General features: G+C 45.7%; 1 protein-coding gene across 2 annotated transcripts in view; it reads right to left on the reverse strand.

Annotated features, from left to right (window-relative positions):
* Positions 1-21,979, reverse strand: part of LOC138569399 (hexosaminidase D-like) — a 644,991-nt gene that overhangs the window by 124,280 nt on the left and 498,732 nt on the right. For both annotated transcript variants that reach the window (XM_069647343.1, XM_069647344.1), the window contains one exon: positions 11,656-11,734. In XM_069647343.1, coding sequence (XP_069503444.1) covers positions 11,656-11,734 — 79 coding nt within the window. The remainder of the gene's footprint in view (positions 1-11,655; positions 11,735-21,979) is intronic.

Below are 21,979 nucleotides of genomic sequence, written 5' to 3' on the forward strand. Positions count from 1 at the left end.
CCCAGTGGTTGCTCCTGTCACTGGTTAATGCTAAATACCAAGAAGCTGCTTTAAACTCCTGCTTATCCAATCTTAATTTCGAGCCTTGGAATCGTCCTTGTGCTTTCAAGATGGGAATGTGAAACTATGGTACCTTCAAGTATCCAGAGGTAAGGAATGTCCCCATCTTATCAAGTGGATGATGTTCTGTAGAGTCTACAGTCTATTAGGCTTCATGATGAAGAGGTACACTTTTTTCAGGCCTATCATGGGTTGATAAAGAACATTACTTTTTCGGTGCTTCATTTAATATGTGTATCAGCAACTAGAAGACCTACTACATTACAGTAAGCAAGATGCCAGATATTAAAGGTGATGGCAATTGATGGCCATGCATTATAAGGAATAAAACATCTCCTACTTTAGGTAGAAAGGATATTGCCAAGTCACCTGTGAATTCTGTGACCTCTATTTGATCAGAACTCCTTTGTGACTTGCAATATCCTTATGACGTACAGAAGGTGGTACTTTAACCCATATACATTGTGTTTTCAAATAAATATATGTTGCTTCTATTGTGCAAATTATTTGTTTAAATTTATGGTAAATTCTGCATAGAACATATTACTCAAGCGAAAGTCTTTCCAACAAAGTCTACCCTACATGGGACGGGTCTCAGACCCTAACTGTAAAAGATGTAAGGTTGACTGTGGGACCTTCTTCCACTTAATATACAGGTGTTCGAAAATACAACTCTTCTGGAATATGGTATTCACAACACTGTCTAGGGTTATTGGGCACCAAATGCTAATATGTCCTTGGTTGGCCCTGTTGCATGTTTGGCGGGAAAATGAATTCATGACTTGGGATAAAAAAATTCTCTTCAACTGCGTTGATTGTGACGAAGAGAGACTTGGCAGTAAAATGCAGGACAGAAAAGGCCCCACGGATCTGGATGTAGAAAGAGGGTCTTGATTGGTGTTGTTGTTGACAGCCTTCCAGGCCTCTTCTCACAGGCTCTAGGCCAGTGCCAGGCAGGCAGCATAAAGTAGGCTGCTGGTCACGTGACCAGGCCCTGCCACTCAGTTGCTCCACCCACCACCTATTTTATCAGCCTTAGGCATCCTCATCTCCTGCATGCTCAACATAAGATGGACAAAGGCATGGGCCTCACCTATGTGTGCCTGTTCAGGACTGATAGGGCCAAGGGCCAAACCTGCTATGCTGCATTTCACCTACAAAGCAGTCACTACAACTGCTACTTGCCAAAAAACATCACCATGGGTTTCCTTCCTTCACAGCCCACCCCCACTCTCACTAGCGTTAAAATGGCCAAGCGCCCTTGGCAGCCCAGGCAAGCTAGCGAAACAGAAAAAATAAGGTGAATTCACCCTATTTAAGGCTGGTGCTCTCAGTTGGCCCTTGTCAGGGCTGCACAGGTAAATTGAGGTTTTAAAAGTTTTTTTCAAAGTAAAAAATGCAAAAAATCAGTAAGAAATTTCACAAGGGAAATGTTTAATTCACATTTCTAATTTCCGTGTCTCATATTAACTTTTATGTAATGAGGCAAACAGTAAATACGTAGGTCAGCGTATTTGTAAGTACATATGCCAATGCATTTCAGTCGATGACCATCTTCAGGGCATATTCAATATTTTTGCTAAACAGTTGTAAAATGTAGGACAATGCAACACATTACAATAAGAATATAAATCACATACCCCAAGTAGGTCTGGATTATGTAGTAGTTAAAGAAAAGAAAAGCAAAAGGAATAATGTAATCAATGCGCAACATTTAAGAAAACAAGTGCTACTAACGTGTGAATGTAAATAATCTGTACCTTCCGTGCTGTTGTATTCCTCACGGCTACATTTAAAAAATCTCGTTGTGTCCAACACTCCTGTTAGGCAAAAACAAAGACCATCAGAGCCCTTGTATGTGATGGATGTCTCTTCTACACGTTAAACAGAGGGATCTCTTACCTGTTGTTCGCGTACTCGCGTTCTGGACCAAGGCGCATTCGCAGTGAAGCAAAATGCGCGCGAGTGCAGGCGCATTACTATCCTCCCATGGAAACGGGGCAGGGCGACGGGCAGCAGCGTGAACGCCGCCGCACGTATGCCTCGGGCCCCACCACTCCGTGGCGTCACGGAATGGCGGGGTTGTCACCATGGGAACGCGCAATGCTAAGTAGACTACGTGCGTGTGCGTAAATGCTGTCAAAATAGAAACAAATGTCATGAAGCGTACGATAGCGGTTTGGTTGAAAAATTAGGGTGTGTGGATGCGTAACGGGGGTGACAAGTTGTACTGTTTGTTCTGCCAATGTCTGGCCACTGCTGAGCTTGCAGTCTTATTCCCGATACAGGATCTGTGCTCGTTCCACCTTGCCTTTGCTGTGCGCTGTGTTTGGCCTACATAATACAGACCACATGGGCATTTGTGACAGCACAACTTGTCACAAATAAAATGTGTAATCTTAGAAAGAGTCCAAAGAAGAGAGAAATATGAAGATTTGCAAAAAAGACTTGATCAATGTGAGATGCTCTGGATCGACAGACTGAGCTCTTTGACACCAAAAGGAATTAATGAAGAGATCAACTGCATGTGCTTCCTCTGATCCAGAGAGGGGAACACATGTTTTTTCCAAATATGAGCATTGAGAACTATATTGTGTACTGTTGATTACATGATATTCAGATGTGATATATATTTTGGTTTTATTTAAACAAATGCGAGACTTTCTTTATCCTTAATTAGATTTTCCAATCAGATTCTTCGAGTAAATTGAATATCAATATCCATGTTTATGATAGGACAACAATAGTGTGAACCTCTGTCATTTGAATATGAAGAGACAGAGGGTATCACTGATGAGCTTCATCAGCTCCCCCGTTACGCATCCACACACCCTAATTTTCAACCAAACCGCTATCGTACGCTTCATTGCATTTGTTTCTATTTTGACAGCATTTATGCACACGCATGTAGTCTACTTAGCATTGCGGGTTCCCATGGTGACAACCCTGACATTCTGTGACGCCACGGAGAGGTGGGGCCCGAGGCGTACATGCGGCAGCGTTCGCACTGCTGCCCGTCGGCCTGCCCCCGTTTGCATGGGAATATAGTAATGCGTCTGCACTCGCACCGATTTCGCTTCACCGCGAATGCGCCTTGGTCCAGAACGCGAGTACGCGAACAACAGGTAAGAGACCCCTCTGTTTAACGTGTAGAAGAGACATCCATCACATAAAAGGGCTCTGATGGTCTTTGCTTTTGCCGAACAGGAGCGTTGGACGCAACGAGATTTTTTACACGTAGCCGTGAGGAATACAACAGCACGGAAGGTACAGATTATTTACATTCACACGTTAGTAGCACTTGTTTTCTTAAATGTTGCGCATTGCTTACATTATTCCTTTTGTTTTTCTTTTCTTTAACTAGTACATAATCCGGACCTACTTGGGGTATGTGATTTACATTCTTATTGTAATATGATGCATTGTCCTACATTTTACAACTGTTTAGCAATAATATTCAATATGATTTGAGTACAGCCCAGAAGATGGTCATAGACCGAAATGCATTGGCATATGTACTTACAAATACGCTTACCTACGTATTTACTGGTTGCCTCATTACATAAAAGTTAAATATGAGACACAGAAATTAGAAATGTGAATTAAACATTTCCCTCGTAAAATTCCTTACTGATTTTTTGCATTTTTTACTTTGAAAAAAACTTTGAAAACACTCAATTTACCTGTGCAGCCCTGACAAGGGCCAACTGAGAGCACCAGCCTTAAATAGGGTGAAGTCACCTTATTTTTTCTGTTTCGCTAGTTTGTGAGGTCCGGATGCCAAAGGATCTTTTCCAGACTGGGAGCTCCAGGACAAAGCAACTCTAAATTACTAATAGTAGAGTAATTAAATTACAGTACAAATCACTGTGGTGCCCACCCACATTTTATATTTCTTGAGCCCTTGCAAGCTACCCTACTGAACATCATCAATACTGCCCTTGCCTCATCCAACACCCAAGGACAAAACGCACCCTCTCATGTTGATCAATAGTCGCTCACATCATGGACCTGATTTCGTACAACAATCTTGATGCCCTGTTCATCACTGAAACATGGTTTACCCCAACCTCCCCCCATGTTTTCAACATCCTCTTACACAAAGCCTACTGCATCCAACATGGCGACCGGCCAGGAAGGGCAGGAGGCGGAGTAGAAATCATCTACAGGTGCGATTGACCATGGTCCATCATCTCCTCTCCCAGAACAAGCTCAATTGAATCACTCGCCAGTCAGTTCCCTTTATCGCACAATAAATCCATCACCTTCCACCTCATTTGCAGACCAACTCGCAGGAGTGACTCTTTCATTGATGACATCTCCAACTTACCCTCTGCCAAATTATCACACTAATGATGTCTTTCTCTGAGATTTTAACGTCCCTGAGTCACAGGCCGACAACTACACTTGAATCAAGCTTTTCGCACTGACGGGTTCCAGGGACCTTAAGTAAACTGTGCTCTTCCCCAAGCACAACAAAGGCAACAACCCCAGACAGTCTTCACATCATCTCCCCTCATTACCTGCCCAGACCCTATCCCACTCGACTGGTCTGACCACACTGCCATCCCACTATCGGCCACCCACTCGACTATGGCCCACAAAGGTCAGTCTAAGTGCCCCCTCACTCAATGCCACTCATTCAAAACCTTCCTGGTCAATGAGCTAGAGGCAAACTTTGCAGATTTCCCCAACAGATGGAATGTCTCAGGCCTACTAGAATTATTCAACCACTCTCCTATAAAACAGGTGGACACTCATGTCCCTCTAAAAAACAGCAGTACTAAGACCAAACCATCCTCCCCTTGGTACACCCTCAAGCTTGCCTCCAACAAACGCTCAATCAGAGCCCCAGAGAAATGGTGGCACAAAGACCATAACCCTGAGACTTCACCAACCTCAAATCTTGCTGCCCAACTGTAGGACTCTGATTACCGAAGCCAAAGCTGCTTAATACTCAACCATCATTGCGGCAGCCTCTAACAGGAGCAAAGCCCTCTTTGATGTAGTAAAGCATTGTACCAAACTCTGACCCGACCCCGAGTTACATGCAACAGAATAAACACATTTTATAACGAAAAAAGAGACAAAATCCGAGAGACCATCGAATCAACCTCCCACAGCATTAGTGCCCACTGTACCCTGGCACACACACTCCCCCCCGCCCCCGGACCAAATTCACTCTTCTCTTGCCCCCAGATGTCCTTAAATAATTGCCTCTCTCAAACCTACTTCTTACTGTGACGATACAATCCCGGTTCTAAGTGATCCGACCGCGGCTGAATTTGCTGCGGCCGGATCGTTCGATTGAGAAAGGTGCGAACTACCAAAAGTTTGCACCCTTTGCATGCGAACACACATACATACTCACACCCACACACACAACACACCCATAACACACCCCCCACCCACACCCCCAACATAAACTAACCCCACTTACCACCTTCTTCACGCTGGGTCCCTGCTGCACCAGTTCCCTTTCACTTACGTGATCGGGAACCGTTGCCTCAGGGTCCTTTTGTTTTCTTTTTTTTTTAACTGAAGGCTGTGGGGTGTCCCTGGCAACCCCCGCTCACTATATTATAACGTATAGTGAGTCGCGCGATGCGGGGGACACCCACGCAGCCCCCGTTTTTTTTTTTTTTTACAATGCTACCACCAAAGGATCGAACTTTTGGTGTTCGGACCTTTGGTGATAGCATTTTTAGACCTAATGGTTAATGCGAACCATTAGATTCGCTCAAAACGACCAACATCATAATCCCAGCCTCCATGATTATACAATTGATGAGCCTGGAGTTCAACACACTCCTTAGCTTTATTAATGCCTCCAGAAGGGTCACACCCGCAAGACTGGTCTCATATGACCTCTTTTGGAAAAAACAACCGTAGATCCAGACAACCTGGCCAGAGACCGGCCCATTAAAACCTCCCGTTTATTTGCAACATCTTGGAAAAAGTAGTTGCTACACAACTACTCGCCAGAATCGAACAACGTCACCTCCGAAATGACTATCTGTCAGGGTTAATGCCGACAGGATAGGATTCTCTGGCATTGTCCTGAATTGGTTAACTTCGTACCTCTTGGGCAGACACCAGGCCATCCTGATGAACTTGTTGCCTTCTAACCAAGTCCAGGTCTCCTGTGGAGTCCCCCAAAGCCCCATACTCTCACCAATCCTTTTTAACATTTACATTGACCCTCTGGACACTCTCCTCAGCGATCCGAATATACGCATCCGCAAATATGCGGGTGCAATCAGTTGTACATGAGAGTAGTGTGCAGGGCATCATTAGTCTCTGCGATTGCCTAGCCATCATCCAGTCCTGGCTGTCAACTGCCTACCTCAAACTAAACCCATCGAAGACTGAATTCGTCCTGATCAGTCCGCCCGCTAAACAACAACTTGTCCAACAATGGCTCAGTGATATGCTCCTAGAAGGATTTGATCCACAATTCTCAGCATTGAAGGCAGTCTGTCCTTTCTGAAACACATAGCCAAGAAGACCCAAACTGCCTGGCTCTGAATCTCCACCCTTCGCTAAATCAAACCCTTCATCCCACTGGAGGACTTCCAGACGATGGTGCAGGACCTGGTGGTCTTGCACATCGATGGGGGGAATAACCTCCTTAAGGGGCTCCCAGCTGCTCACTTTGCTCCCCTAAAAGCAATCCCCCACACTAAAGCACGTCTTACTACGGGTGCATGGACATTTGACCAAATCACCCCCATCCTATGCAAACTACATTGGCTTCCTCTCGAGGCCAGAATACTGTTCAAGACTGCATGTATCATCTACAATGCAGTCATACGTAGCACACCAGCATATCTGATGGCTAAGCTCCACATATCTGGTGGCACATGCGCCTGGTGCAGCAAATCGACCAGTCAGCTTGAATCACAACTTGTCCGCAAAGGGAGGACATGCAAACAGGCCTTCTCTTGTCACGAACCCACCTTCTAGAACTCTATCCCAGTGTCGGAGCAGAATGCCCACACAATTCTCCAATTTTGCAAATCTCTCAAAACATGGCTTTTTAAAAAACACCCGACCAATGACTAATTCCAATGGATGCACATAGCAAAACACAGACCTCAACTCGCAGTACTGCGCTATTATTAAAAGATGCCAGCCCAAATGCTGGCTACCCATACTTTTTACAGCGCTCCTCTGCTCTCGAGCTAGGTCCCTTCTTTAAAACAATAAAATAAAATGCATTTGTTAGAAGAAACAGTATACAGATCATGAGGAAGTGTGGAAAACATAAGAAAGTGGCTATCCCTGTGCCAACATGAGTGTGCTTTGATGGCAATTGTAACGATTATCTTGATAACTGATTGTAGTTCTACTATATGCAACAAAACTAATTTATGGAAGTGGAATGATGCTCTTCAGGGGAGGGGTGGAAGAGAGGAGAAAATGGACTTGTACGCTCTATACGTAATTGGTTTTACACTGTATGGTTGCTGCGTGAAATATTTAAAATCAATAAAATAAGTTATACAAAATGTATGGTAAACATATACAATTAAACATACACAATCATAAAAGTCTACAGACGTCTCAGCCTTCTAAATAGGACTCATTAAGGTCCTCATCAGGATCAAAATAACATTTTGACAAACAAATTCACTGCATTAATGGATAACAATCCAATCACTTTTTGTGATCCACTGATTAATCCATCAATGGGGGCCATATCAAGCACACCTTTAAAAAATGATTGTTGCCCATATTACTGCAGTTCAATCATTTTTTAACAGCCTCACTAAGCTTTTCTATTGACACCCTACATTTCGTCATTAAGACAGCGTCATTGTGCCACTGTGAGAGGGGAAATACAGAAGCTGCTGCTGGACCATTGAGGCCTGTTCTCCTCCCCTTGGCTTTTTGCTCCTGTTCCAGTAAATAACAGGGTGTGTAGTGATGGTGAACACCAGATGACGACAGGGCGAGAGAGGAGGGTAGAGGAGAGGAGCGTGACCAGTGGATGGCTCTCCTCTAATCAACTCACCACCACACCACTGAGCCACATACAGGCTGAAACTGGGGTTTCCTGACTCAACTCTACCAAGAAGTCCATTTTTTTACATGCCACCAAAATGCCACAAAAGACCTTACTGGTGAGAGAGAGAAAAGGAGGAAGTGAGGGCGGGCATCAACAGCAGTACGGCACACTGCAGGACATCAGCACTGCCATTTTTAGATAATATTCTTGTCGTGAAAACCCAGCAAACCCACTAAGAGAGTATGAGGTTTGCTGTCATCAAGCAATGTGGGTGTGTAGTTGGCATAGGAGCAATACTAACTGACATCTAAAAGCATAAAAGGGAAGGTGTCGCTCTACTACACCCATAATGGGATAATGGTAGAGGGATGATTCTACCATTATCCAGCCAGCACACTTTATCTTATACCCTGGGAAAACCTGGTGGGCGTGGGAGGTGAAAAGGGACAGCATTTTTCTGCCCATTAATAGTCTGTATCCTTTTTCCCCCTTTACTCTGAGAGACTTTATCCTACACTGTCACCTGGGGCGGCCACACCTCATCCTGCATCCCATTGGACTACGGTGTCCCCCAAGGCTCAGTACTAGGCCCTTTTCTTTTCTCTCTCTATACCTCCCTGCTTGCTCCCGTCATCTTCTCCTTCGGCATTTCCCACCACTTTTATGCTGACAACACCCAACTCTTTCTCTCCTTCTCCTCCTTCTCTTCTGACCTTCATCACTCCCTATCTTCCAGCCTTACAGCTATAAAAAACTGGATGTCATCCCATTTTCTCTCCCTCAACACAGACAAAACGGAAGTCCTCTTCTTTCCTTCTAACTCTTTCCCCTAATCCTCCTCCCTCTATCCACTTTCCCCCCTCCTATCTCCCTATCTCCACCTCTGCTCGTAATCTTGGCATCCACCTAGACTCCTCCATTGCCTTCTCCCATCACATTTCTCTCACCTCTCGTTCCTGTCGTCACCACCTCTACAACATCCGCAAGATCAGGTCCTCTCTCACTTTCCACGCTTCTAAACTCTTAATCTCTTCACTCATCTTCTCCCGACTTTTCTACTGTTCCTCTCTTCTCTTTGGACTCCTTGCCTCTCATCTGACCCCCCCCTCAAGTCCATCTACCACTCCTCTATTCGTACTCTCTGCCTCCTTTGACCTTGCGAGTCTATTTGCTCCTCACTTTCTCAACTCGGCTGGCTTCCCTTGCCCTCCCAACTTAAATATCAATTTCTCTGCTTGCTCTTCAAATCTCTCCATGACCTTGATCCCCCTTATCTCTCTTCTCTCCTCTCCTTTTACACTCCCTCTCGCCCACTCCGCTCCGCTGACCACTTTCTACTTACTGTACCCCCGTCTCCTTGTGCTGCTTCCCGCTTCCGCTCCTTCCAGATTCTGGCCCCCTTACATTGGAATGCCTTACCTCTCTCGATCCACTCCACCCCCCACTTACACCTCCTTCCGCACCTCCTTGAAAGCCCTTCTTCTCCACTCCCCCCTTTGACCTCCTACCTTTCTCCTCCCTTCTCCCCCACCCCCATACCTCCCCTTCCTCTCACTGCCACTCGATTTATATCACATAACTGAACTTATCCCCTTCCTTTCTCTCCCTTCCTTCTCACTTTCCCTCATCTCCTATATCCAAGGAAATTGTTCTACATATTGTTACGCTGGTTTGTCTCATGTTTGCTAACTTGCTTCTCCATTATTGTATCTTGTTGTTTTATTGTAAAGCGCTTTGGTATAAAGCACTATATAAAATTAATAAACATAAACTTTAGCCCCATTGTGCAAAATACTAAGTCAGCAATTTAGCTTTAATGCTGATGCACCCCACTCACCATCCTGTACTACCCCATGGCATGGGATCTGCTGGAATCAGCAATTTGCCTCATGTAACCACCAACAAAGGACAAATGGCAGTTTTGGGGTATGTTGTATCCCATTCTCGAGCCGGTGTCCCATTCCTGAGCCTAGGATCAATTTCCTGTTCCTGAGCCAGTGAACTGTGTCCCATTCCTGAGCGGAAGAACTATTCCCATTCCTGAACCAGTAAGCTGTGTATCATTCCCGAGCGTATGAACCACAACCCATTCCTTTCACATTGAAAAAGTCTGCAAATCAATCAGACTGCCCCTTCTGAGTACGCTGGAGCTTTGCCAGAAGGCATAAAGGAAGGTCACCAGCAATCTTGAGTCCATAAGGAGCTTGTATCACCAGAGTTTATTTTTAAGGGAGAGCAGGGGAGCAAGCCTTCTAAGATGTCCGACTAAAAAAAAAAACTACTGAGTTCATCTGAGATGCCAAGGTCAGGTCTTCATCAAAGAAAAAACATACGATTTTTAACTTTACTACACCAGAGGAAGGGGCAGCCATAGAAAAGATGGAATATAGAGATATAGGGCTTCATCACGAGGTTGGAGGAATGGGTTTACCGGCTGCGGTAACGGTGCCGGTAAACCGATTCCTCCCTATTACGAGGTTCCCTTGCGGGACCCGCACAGAACGTCTGGTCAGACCAGACATCATTAGCAGGTCCCGCAAGGAGACCAAGGAGCTAATAACGGGCCCGTTATTAACGGGGCCATTATTAGCTCCATCCCCATTCCCATTGAGCCCTATGGGGGCTCAAATGGGAATGGGGATTGGTTTTGTGAATGAGGAAATAAAGGGTCCTCCAAGGTTGGAATGACCCGGTAATTCCTCATTCACAGAACCCGGAGCTGGAACGCGGTATGGAGGCAGCCTTATTAAGGGCATGGCTGCCTCCATACTCGTAATGAGGCCCATAGAGTTTTTGTGAGAAACTCCTGTTTTTTGCCCCAAAGAGAATTATCTCAATCTTTCACCCCATTCAGCTATAAATGATGTAAACTCATTGGGGGTCATTACGACCTGGGCGCAAAGGGATAACGGGCACCGGTAATGACACCGGTGCCGGTAATCCCTTTGCGTCCTATTCCGAGGTCCCTTTGCGGGTCCCTCCCTTAACACCTGGTTTTACCAGGCGTTAAGGACGGGACCTGCAAAGGGATACCGGGGTCATTAACGGTACCGCAATTTACGGTACCGTTATTGACGCCTTCCCATTGAGCCCTATGGGGGCTCGAATGGGGAATGGCTTTTCAAATGGGGACGGGTCGGACTGGACCGGTAAATCCCCATACCACCAAGTCAGTGGCGGTACCGGTATTGGTGCTAGTACCTCGGAATGAGGGCCATTCCCTTTTGAATTGCAGAGAAGAATGTTTGGTGCACAGAGAATTCACACTCTAATCCCGAAATCTGGGTGTAGCAAATGTACTAGGATCTGAGGACCGTTTCAGGACTGCTTGGGAAAGAGACCTACATCTTCGATGCAAAAGCGTGCTCAAAATACATCTCCCAATGACCCCACATATAAAACCACAAGGGTGACCGTGCCGTCTCCTGGAGATCCCACCACACAACGCATCTGCCTCACAAGCGTGGTCGGATTAGTCTAGGTCGAGAGCCCAGCAAGTCAAAAACATTGGACAATGTCCACTAGCCAACATATTCCTGCAACAAACTATATTATACACAGGGCAAAAAAGACAGGGCACATACCAGATGTTTTTAGACACATCAATTTCTTTAAATCCCAACATTTCCAAAATGTTCCTTTGGGCTTGCTGGGAGAATACACCTGGAAAAAAAAAGGACACATATGAGACCAGGGGACAGGAAGGCTGCAGTGATGATGCACAGGACTTTGGACATAAACATGTGTAGGAAGTTTAAGCACAGCAGGCCACCACAGTCTGCTAGCTCATTACATGCAGCACCTTTACAATCTCCATCTTCTGCCCCTACGGTCTTAGTAAAATATTACTGTCTCCCCCTTGTGGTTGTGCCAAGCCTACTGGACTCTTACTAGTTTTGCCTCCACCACTTCCATTCCATGGTTCTCCTAATTTTCACTGTACGCTTTTTTTAAAAATAGATTTGTTTATCTTACTTCTAATAAGGTAGTCATTCCACCTATCTCAATGACCTGTGTAGTTCCGCAGGGATATAACCTTCCTCTTCTTTTAAATGTATATGTTAAAGCTCCACACAATCTCCCCATGGATCTTGAAGTCGGCTTTCACTGTTAAGCCAACTACGAACAATTGTACTTTAAGCTTTCCTGTGAATTAATCTTGAATAAAACTACACTATCTTCAATCATTGCTACCATCAAAACTTGGATGGATTCCAAATGACTTAAGTCTTAAATCGAAAAGAATGGAAATGAGTGTCACTGGGACATTAGCCAGCCTCCATGAATACTCAGCTAATCCGCCTCAGTTTTACATAGGTGAATTGCTTGCATCCATTTTACCCAAACTTAAAACTTTAGAACTCAATTTCAACCCTCAACTGAATAGGTGATCTCAAATTAGTTTGGTAATCAACTCCTCTACTTATTATTTGCGTCTTATTAAAAAGATCGATATGTCTTAGGGGAACATCATTTGGGTCAAATTGCTAGAGCCATCATAGGTTCAACATTAGATGGCTGAAATTCCCTAGTTGATAAACTGCATTAAAAAACAAATCTCAAGATTACAATTTCTCTAGAATCAGGTATCCCAGACAGTAATATATACTCCTCCTTGGACACATACTTCATCCATTCTATTTAAGCTTTATTGGTTGCCAGTTCGGGTCCGTACTTACTATAAGATTGTGTCTCTAACGTATCAAAGTCTTCAGAAAGCCTTATTTGGGTTTCTGAGGTCAACAACTAGGAATTATGCCCTGTTTAGGAATCACAGGTCTGGTGGCCTACACTGTTTGGAGGTCCTAAAATGTAATCTTATGTCGGAAGGTGGGTAGGATCCAAAGTGATTTATTACGGAACCACCTCCAACTTTCATTAAAAACCCAACCCCCATATAAAGCGGAGGGGCAAGCGGGACAGGCTGTTTCTTGCTGTTGGAGCTGGGTGAGGAGGAGGGAAAGCCCAGCCCAGCCTACACCTGACAGCACTTAAAGCTCTTACCTTCACTGGAGAGCAGAGCGGGAACGGCAAGCGGGTTAGACTGGTCCTCGGCTGGGCTCCCTTGGCTCAATATGGTTTCAACTTTGGGACCGTTTCACTGCGAAGCCGGCCCACTTTACTCAAGGCCCACTGCAAACAAGGCCATCTCCTGTTTCCATGCCTGTTACCTGCCTACTCTGCCTACTCTGCAGTCTGCCAGAACCCCTGGTCCTCTTACACACGACCGTCAAGGTAACTCTGCATCACAGCTTATTGTACCATAGTGACATTACCCGCTCAGTCTCTGTTACAAACTTACCTGAACTCTGCTGCAAATGACTTTTGCCCCAATTTATCTTCATTCTGCTCAACCTTGCCTGCCTTGGGCATCGATCTTTTTAAAATACAAATGCTAATACTCTGCACTCTGTTGCTTACGCCCATTGCACACTGATAGTACATTGGCATGCTAGTACTGCCATGCCTGCATTCCTCCAAGACCTACAGTATCATGATGCTGCCCCAGTGCATTTTAAACCTACTTGTGTCTGCCGCTTTTCTGGTGCGGCATCTGAGTATTTTAGCCCACCGTTGTTACCTAAATCTAGATGTTGCCCTGTGCATTTTAGCTTAACTGTGATGCCCTATGTTGCCTCTAATCTAGGTGCTGCCATGTGTATTGTAGCCTACCTTGATGCCCAAATCTAGATGTTGCCCTGTGCATTTTAGCTTAACTGTGATGCCCATATCTAGATATTGCCCTGTGCATTTTAGCTTAACTGTAATGCCCATATCTAGATGGTGCCCTGGGCATTTTAGCTTAACTGTGATGCCCATATCTAGATGTTGCCCTGTGCATTTTAGCTTAACTGTGATGCCCTGTGTTGCCTCTAATCTAGGTGCTGCCATGTGTATTGTAGCCTACCTCGATGCCCAAATCTAGATGTTGCCCTGTGCATTTTAGCTTAACTGTGATGCCCACATCTAGATGTTGCCCTGTGCATTTTAGCTTAACTGTGATGCCCATACCTAGATATTGCCCTGTGCATTTTAGCTTAACTGTGATGCCCATATCTAGATGTTGCCCTGTGCATTTTAGCTTAACTGTGTTGCCCTGTGTTGCCTCTAATCTAGGTGCTGCCATGTGTATTGTAGCCTACCTCGATGCCCAAATCTAGATGCTGCCCCGTGCATTCTAGCTTAACTGTGCCTTGTGATGCCCCACTGAAGTATATAGGCACGCTAGCCCTGACTAAGACTGTCAAACTTCAGTGCTAAAGCATCAGCATAATTGTATCTCAGTCCCTACTGGGTCAGCCTAATATACCTGCCACTGTGTCCTTTTCGCCCAACATGCGCACCCTCCAGACCTGCCTTCCATATACATCCTCGTCCTTAGCCGGGACCATTCTAACCATCACCACAATAATGGCCCTCACCAACCTCACCCCCTGCAATCTGCAAGAGAGAAACTTGCGACTTAGAGCTAGGTTGCCACGACTTTATGACATCAAAAATAAAAGAACCAGTCCACCAGTACCCACACGTACCTCTATTGCCATTAATTCTAACTTCCTAACCTCAGCGTTGATAAATCGTCCCGAACCACAAGGTGACCCATATTACAAACAGAGGTGACCCAACCACCCTAATCCCAGATTGGCCAAAGATACCACTACAACTCCTACATTATCAGGAACCCTTATTAATACTAGGTCCCTTATAGCACACAATACTGAAATAGCTGATATACTGGCTATGGATAACTTAGATATCCTTGCTGTTTCTGAAACCTGGCTCCATGATGCAGCCGGCCCTGCCCTCATGACTGCCATACCGGACAATTACAATATCCTAAGAGTCGACCGGCCTAACACTAGAGCAGGCGGCCTGGCCATCATAACCAAAATGCAGCTAGCTGCTAGACTCACCCCACACCCAGCAATCACATCGTGCGAACTTCAGCTAAAATACCGATCTCAAACAATAGCACACTAACGATACTTCTAGTGTACAGACCACCAGGCAAACTAGGCAACTTTAAGGAAGACCTATCCAGTCTCCTCACTAATAGCATTAAAGACTCCACCCAGCTCCTTTTACTAGGTGACTTTAACCTGGGCTTTAATGATGCTGAAGACAAACAAACCCAATCTATCCAATCCATTTTAGTCAATCATGACATTACTCAAAATGTCCTAGCTCCTACACACATAAAAGGACGCACACTAGACTGGATAGCTAACCATAATTGTGACATCACCATCTCTAGTATTCTACCTCAAATAAGGACGGACCACTATCTCATATGCTTTACAGCCAGCATCGAGCCTCCCAAACCTAACAAGAATAAAATAGCACCCCCCATGCCAACGAGAAGCAAAAAAGAAATCACGGCTGATAAACTACTCCCACTACTCCTACCAGCTCTCACTGCCAGCTCCAATGAATCCAACCCTAGCGTGTTAGTTGAGTCATTTAACAACTCCATGGCCAAAGCTCTAGACTTGATCGCCCCTATCAAATTCCATAAAAGTAAACTTGAAGCTCACCTTAATTCTTGGTTCACCCCCAAACTCAAAGAAATGCGCACCCAAAAACGCAAACTCCAAGCTATCTGGAGGCATACTCCTTCTGCTGAGATTGATTGAAAGATTAATTCAACGAAAGAATCAGTAAAGCCAACTCGAACTCCAAAGAACTCTTCACTATTCTCCGAGAATTGGAAAACCCCGAGGACAAATCTTGGTGCACCAGCTTCCAAAATGCCCTAGCAAATAAAATCACAACCCATACATCTAAAATTGCTAAGAAAAAAGCCTCCTTGAGCCCTAGTGAAACTCATACCACCCCACTGAAAGAGATACCCAGCACTTCCACCCAAAGCAACTGTAAACCCGCAGGTTTACCAACATCTCTATACTGGAAACTGAAAAGGTCATTCTATCCCTTAAACCATCGAACTGCCAAGGTGACAGCTGCCCTGCGCAAATTATCAAGGATGCAGCCAGAGATTTAGCACCCTTCATCTCGAAACTAATCTACGCCTCCTTCAATATGAGTACTGTACCCACTAACCTTAAAGAATCTTGGGTACTGCCCCTACTAAAAAAACAGACACTTGACCCAGCAATTCCCACTAACAACAGGCCCATTACTACGGTCCCATTTCTCCTTAAAATCCTACCTCCAGATCCAAAACTATTTGGAGACACACCAACTATTAGGTTCACGGCAATCTGGCTTCAGACCACTTCACGGTACTCAAACGGCCCTAATCGACCTCAAGACACAAATCGACGAGTTGAAGGATAAAGGTAGTACAGCTATGCTCCTCCGCCTTGACCTATCAGCGGCCTTTGACCTAGTGGATCATGCAGTATTATGCAACCACTTAGCGTCTGACACCCATTTCTCAAGTGAAGCTATAGCATGGGTACAATCCTTCCTAGCTAACCGTACGATGAGTGTTCTCCCCTGTAGCGGCAGCGGACGCAATCCATATAACTTGTGGTGTCCCACAAGGCTCATGTGTCTCCCCGACAATGTATAATATCTTTACTAAGCCACTCTTCGACAAACTTAACAGATTAGGGGTAACCTATACTAATTATGCAGACGATACGCAGATTCTCATACCACGATCAGGCAACTTTGTCGAAGACACAGCTCTAGTAAACAAAATTTACCTCCTCATTCAGGCATGGATGGCCTCCCACGGCCTCTGTCTAAATGACGACAAAACAGAGATACTGATCTTGGGTTCCGACTCCAACCTAAAAAAACGGAGTCCTAACTATCGCAATTTCAACACAGATGGTAACACAATCAAGGTGGCAACTGAGATAAAAACTCTAGGCTTTTACCTCGATTCCACTCTATCTCTCAAAAAACAAGTTAACTCCTTGGCATCCTCCACAGCGTACACCTGTAAATTAATCAGGACCTGTAGACCTTACCGCTCCAAAACTAACTGCATCACGCTAGCTAACGCTTTAGTAATGTCGAAGCTGGACTATTGTAATGCCCTCTATGCAGGAGTTAATAAAACTATCATAAATAAAATGCAAATCCTTCAAAATAACGCTCTTAGAGCAACCCTTGACATACCCCGTAGAGCACATATCTCCAACATCAGGAAAGACCACCACTGGCTTAAAATCAGCAACAGAGTCCTTCTCAAGACACTATCGCTCACCCACAAAGGGCTCAACAACACAGCATCCCCCTACATGTCGGCCAGACTGACCAGAAAATCGTCCAGCCACCACACTAGGGCTACTAACCACTTCCTGCTTGAAACCCCTAGATTTAGACGATCCAAAGCGGGTGGAGCAAGCTTCCCTGTTAGAGCTGCCCAGTCTTGGAACGCATTGCCCACTGCATTGAGAGCCAACCTACCCTACTCCAACTTTAGATGTAAGGTAAAAAACTGGCTCTGGTCCAACGACAACTAATTTTCGCTCTACCTAACGGCCGTGATACTCCTGAAACCCAGTGTAAGACTATTCTGCTTTTACCCTTTGTAACTTTTTGTATACACCTTCAATACTGTAACATGTTAGTTTTCATTTCATCTGCTTGTATTGACATGTATGCACTGTATTGATATGCTTCTTATCCTCTGTATGCAACCTAAGCTTAAGTATCCTTGTACCTGCTGCGCCCGGCTACCCCTGGGTTTTGTGCACATTATCAAATAATAACCAAACAAACTGTCTCTGTCACCTCTGTTGTGTTGGGGGCTGGGATGACAGTGCATAATACAACAGGACCTTTTCTCCCCCCCCTCTGTAATTTATTCAACAGTGCTAGGGTGCGCAGTGTTCGATACGGCAAGCCTGACGGTACTAATGGAACACCTAAAGACTTTGTGCCATTCTTGACGCCTTATATATGAGATGAGGGAATCGAAGGCAATGGTGCAGGCTGTTTTAACCGTTTTGAACTAATTGTATCAAGACACCTGTAAAGGACGTGATGTTCTTAACTAGTCCTAACGCCCCAGTGGAGAGGTTCCCTGCGAGTTCTCCAATGTAGGGGGGGGGTGTGCATGATTTTGTCTGTGACCTGTGACCAGGCGGGGAGGAAAGCGGCACAAGTGGTGGAAAGCCAGCCTTAGCCATGTTTGTGACTGCTACATCTCTTAGAACTCCACAGATCCCGCTCCACCCTTCAGAAAGGCCCTGGGCAGTCGCACAGTTTCTGTGGTGTTAATTGGTGACCTGATGACTCAGCTGGTTTTACAGTTGGTTTTTATTTTGGCAAACCTTTGTGTTTTCCTGAGCCTCAGCGACCTTTGGACAGCATCAGATACACAGAGGATTTCTCATCACTGTGCAATGGGGGTGAGGTGGTGCTGGACCCTGGCAGCCCATTTAGTAGGTCGGGCGTGCCTCATGCACTTGGTCTGTGGATCTTTGATAATCATTAATGACTGCATTTCCTGCCGGCCATATTGGCTGTTTTGCACTATCTTACGCGGACATCTACTTTTGCACTTTGTACATTGCTCTTCGCACATCGAATATTGACTGTTTTCTCTGTACTTAGTTTATTCGCATTTTGTTGTCCGTTTTCTTATGTACTGGCTTTTTTTTAGGTTGGATTTTATTGTGTTTTTAGCTTCTGAATACTGCATAGTGGATACTGGATCTTCTTTTAGTTTATCACTATGGCAAAGGGAAAGGCCAGGGATGACAGTTTAGGCAATAAACAAGCTTCAAAACCAAAAAAAATTATGGGGAGAAATAAAAAGGTAATTCGCAATCTCTTCTGGATTCCTACTTAAAGGATATGGCCGGCAAAAATGAAAAAAGCATTCTGGTCACGGAGAGGGTCACAGTGGCTTCTGCCCAGGGGATGGGGGTTTGGAGGGGTTGGTGGGGCGTAACCCTGAGGTTGCAGAACACCCATAAGGGCTGGTGGTAGCCAATGCCACATTAGGGAGGGATATACTAGACACTGGGGTCCCACCGCAGGATTGACAGGAGGAACATCTAGCTGTCGTCCAGCAGGAGCACGATCAAGGCCTAGCGAACCCGGATTCCTTCTCCCAAGAAAGTGCTGAACCATTGGAGACTGAGGTAAAACGTTTGGATGCTGTCTTGGATAAGAAATTGGGTCCTATTTTTGACACGCTCTCTCAACAGGGCACATCTCCTCCTGAGGGGTTGATCAAGCTGGGAGAGGAAGCGCTGGATAGGAAGCTAAGCCCAGTTTTGAATATTTTACAATCTTTCAAACAAGTGTAGTCCCTGTTTTTCTTTCCCTGACACGGTTGCACACAGTATTATAAATACTTGGGAAAGGAACGGACTCACTCAATAATACCACCCCACCATCCCAGACCAGCTGCTCTGGTGGGGCGCTGAGCAACCTGGAAATAAAAGATCTTAATCCAGGAGATGGGCGCATCCCCGGAGTTCTTTGATGACTAAAAGACACAGAAACCAGAGTGAACATTTATAGGGATCCCCACAGGGACCCCTCTTTATTGAGCATACCATGCCCCTTTTCAATTACACTTTAAACTTAGGATTCCCCTGGCGTGAGCTCCATCTAAGCGGGGACCGGCTAAGTCAGCTCACCCTTCCATGGAGCCGTCTCAGGATCCCTAAGGGTGAGCTTGCTGCAACCAATCCCCCTCCCAAGCTCAGGCATCACCTACATGGAGTGTGAGGCCAGAGAATGGCCTCTGTGGGTGGTGCCATCTTGCAGGGTGACTTGTGCAGGCCGCCAACCTATCCCACCACCTCACGCAAGGGTGCCTCCCCTCTACCCCCTACTTAAACTATTGACCATCTATATAACATCTTATCTACTCCTACTTAACAATTAACCTGGTTGACATTCCCTCTAATTATTACCCCAACTCCCTAACCTTCCCTACTTAACATTTACCCTACTTAACGGTACATATGTATACACATAACATAAATATATATAGGAATTACTACACAAACACAAAAACCTAATGTCACAATGGGGTGAATGCTGCAGAGATCCACCCCTTTACAGTACCTTTAGGTCTGTCCAATGTGCAGGGCTGCTCCGGATGACACTGGCTGATGAACTAGGCCCTGCCCCACGGATGACGGGTGAGGCCTGGCCCCCTACTCTTCTTCCAGGGTGGCCCCGTCCACCAGGTGGGGCCATCGCACAACCCGCGCCCTTAGTGTTGTCCTGGGCAACCCCACATGCACCTGGGGGATGCCCACACTCACCGCCACGACCCACGATATAATTATCCGTTAGGGTGGGCCGTGCTGGGGGCCCACCCGACATCACCGCCGCGACCCGCAACATCTTTTTATGTCCAATGGGTGGGCCCCTTGCCTGGGGGTCCACCCGAAGTCACCATGCGGCCCGGGTGCCATTTTCACATCCATCAGCGTCCCTGTGTCTATGGGGATGCTACTGCGCTCACTACTGCGTGTCAGGCCTCCTCCTGGCCAGCCCACCTCAGCAATGCATTGTAGAAATGCAGGTAGCGGGACGCGCATTCACCCAGACCACTATGCTGGGCAGTCCAGGGTTTCCCTCACACGGGCTGCTCAATGGAGCAACCCGGGTCTTCACACTGCCTCCTCGGCTGCCCACCCAGGACTTCCTTCTTCACTGCTCCACCCTGTGGGGTGGGGCGGGCTTGGCTTCCGCTGCGCTCTCTGCATTCCCTCCCGGGCTGCTTCTGACATATGAAGCACAGGAGAATTTTTTTTCAATGAAAGGTCCGCCTCGCTGGCCACGAGGTGGGCCTTTGGGGGCATGGCCGGGCTGTTCTTGATGGGCCTGGGCAGCCACGCCATGCTGCCCGGGCCATACATTTCTCTGGGGCATGACCGGTATGTCCCCCGGGTGGGCCGACAGGTGCCACGGCTCTGGGGCAGCCGAGCTGCCCCTGGAATAGCAGCTCAGCCCCCCTGCTCACAGTCTCTGCAGGGGCTCCCCTGAAAGGATGGATTAAGGCCTCAGGGGTCCGCTCGAGGCAGCGCCCCACCAGTAAGTCTCTCTCTTGATCTTGCCTTTTCTTAACTGTCATTTTTTAAAATAATTCTGGATTCTTTTCTCTCCGCTGCCCAGCCCACAAGGGATTATGAACACCCTGACGATAATGGACGATTCCATTCGTGAGCTCAAGAAGCACCTTCTAGAGTTAACCTCTGAAGTCCTGAGGACAAATACTGTGTTGAGGTCTGCATATAGTGAGACCCAGTGTAATCATGTCACTGATGTTATTGATTAAAAAAAAATGGCGACTAATTACCCCATCCTTTAACAGTACGTTTCACTGTTAGGCACACTCGTTTGTCATGCTAGGTGTATTGCAAGCATGTCAGAATCCAACCATCTTAGAACACGTTATTCAATATATATAAATGTATTCGTCATACTCTCAAGATTCATATAAAAATTCATTGTGGAACAAAAAGACATTAAAATATTCCCAACAATAGACATACATATTAACATTTGACATTTCATCAGCAAACTCATCATAACAAATTATTGTTTTTAGGGTTAGTATCAGTGGGGTTTGAAATATTTAAAGCTATTTATAGTCTGAGGCTAGTCAGACACATATGGAAACAAACACGCAGATGTCGACATCTGGATGAGACCAAAGGCTAGAAGGAGATATTGCTTAAGCCTTCATATTATCTACAAGCGTTTCAGCCTTTTTATTGTCTAGATAAGTTGATCAACAATGTTAATGACAAGCAAATAGTATGTCTTCTTCAGGACCGGGTATCTTGTATACGTGACAAAACATCGTATTGGCCCCTTAGTCAACAACAACACTTTCTACAACATAAAAGAGAATATGACTGAAAAATTGTGTCTTAAGGGCGGATGTCATAACAGAGATATTCATAACTGTCTGGAGTATGCTTCACTAACCTTATTCTAGTAAAGATGTATGTG

Source organism: Ambystoma mexicanum, chromosome 2q, assembly GCF_040938575.1.
Source record: "Ambystoma mexicanum isolate Mex_15411 chromosome 2q, UKY_AmexF1_1, whole genome shotgun sequence".
In the NCBI taxonomy this organism is placed as follows: Eukaryota; Metazoa; Chordata; class Amphibia; order Caudata; family Ambystomatidae; genus Ambystoma; species Ambystoma mexicanum.